Consider the following 1315-nt stretch of genomic DNA (forward strand, 5'->3'; position numbering starts at 1 on the left):
TGTGAAATCGCCAACTTCTAGCATTACTTAATTAAAATTCAATTACAAGCATCAAACATAAACACATAAAAATCAAAAGAAATACAATTTTCACTAATTTAGGAAGAACTGTGGTCACATAGACATGGATTGTTTTGAGGGAGGATTCCTCGATGTTTGATCACTTTTCTGTTTTGCAAGAATACCATTCCACCCTGCAGAAAAAGAAAAGAAAAATCAACTTCATGCAGTCAATATTTTGTCATAGTTTTCAACTTTAAGAGAATTAATTAATCACCAAGAGCAGGGTCAAGTCCTCTAATTTGGAGCTCTCTGAACTCTTGACATAGGGAACAACATGGACAAAAAATATGAGAAATCACATCTGAATAAGGAGCTTCCACCAAATCATACTTTTTCCTTAACTTTGTTCTGTACTTTGATCCCATAATCCATTGAGTGCACAAAGCCGGCATCATTAGCAGGTAAATGAAGCTTCCCAAAGGACAACCTTACATCATTACAATCAACAATCAGATTATTCTCATTTTATAGTAATTTTTGCAAATAAGTTCTTTTGTAGAATTAAGGAATAGAGGTACTTACTGAGTTCTCCAACATCCATTACTTCTGATATCTGCCCAAATGTCACACAAGGCAAAAATGCTGTCATAACAGCTGCAAGCCATAAAACAAAGTATATGTTAGCAAGTCAAATGTTTCTCATGCTAGTTTTATGTTACGAACCACAGACACTATCACAGACATCAGACATCAGACACAGTCACAGACATCAGACACAAACACAGACACAGTCATAGGCATCATACCGCTGATATACAGACACGGCTAATAATTTGACAAAATTTAAAGTAAAGTCGATATTACCATTAGTTTGGTTTTCATGGCAGTCAAATAGTCCAGTACTCCATGGATGCCCTACCTGCTGAATTGAATTAGCTTCATACCTTGAGCCAACAGGTTCTTGCTGTTGTTGAGTATTCTGCTCCTCATTGGTTTGCATCTTGCTCCTTTTCTTTTCAAGGAGAAGTTCTAATAATGATAGAACAAAAAACTAAACAAAGTGCAGAATCACCTTGTTTCTCAAGTAAAGTAATGACCATATATATATATGAAACTCTAATGTTTAGATATAATATACTTAATTGCATGTTGGAATATGAAAAGCCATTGGACCATTTAATTTTGGTATAGTAAGTCTATAGATTCTTAAATTATTTGAGGAATGTTATACAAGTCAATGAATGACAGGAAGGAAAAATATGTATTTAATTTAAGTTAATCTAAACGTTTAGACCAGTCTTATCATGTTTAG

The 1315-nt window shown here is 33.8% G+C and overlaps 1 protein-coding gene across 1 annotated transcript; it reads right to left on the reverse strand.

Moving 5' to 3' along the window:
* Positions 1-1315, reverse strand: LOC127087472 (protein PLANT CADMIUM RESISTANCE 8). Its single transcript, XM_051028357.1, has 4 exons — positions 868-1315; positions 586-657; positions 278-490; positions 1-194 (listed from the first exon to the last, which is right to left on the reverse strand). Exons 1-4 carry the CDS (start codon positions 1001-1003, stop codon positions 115-117), a joined length of 501 nt encoding a protein of 166 aa, XP_050884314.1. The 5' UTR covers positions 1004-1315; the 3' UTR covers positions 1-114.

Source organism: Lathyrus oleraceus, chromosome 5 (genome assembly GCF_024323335.1).
Source record: "Lathyrus oleraceus cultivar Zhongwan6 chromosome 5, CAAS_Psat_ZW6_1.0, whole genome shotgun sequence".
NCBI classification, from domain to species: Eukaryota; Viridiplantae; Streptophyta; class Magnoliopsida; order Fabales; family Fabaceae; genus Lathyrus; species Lathyrus oleraceus.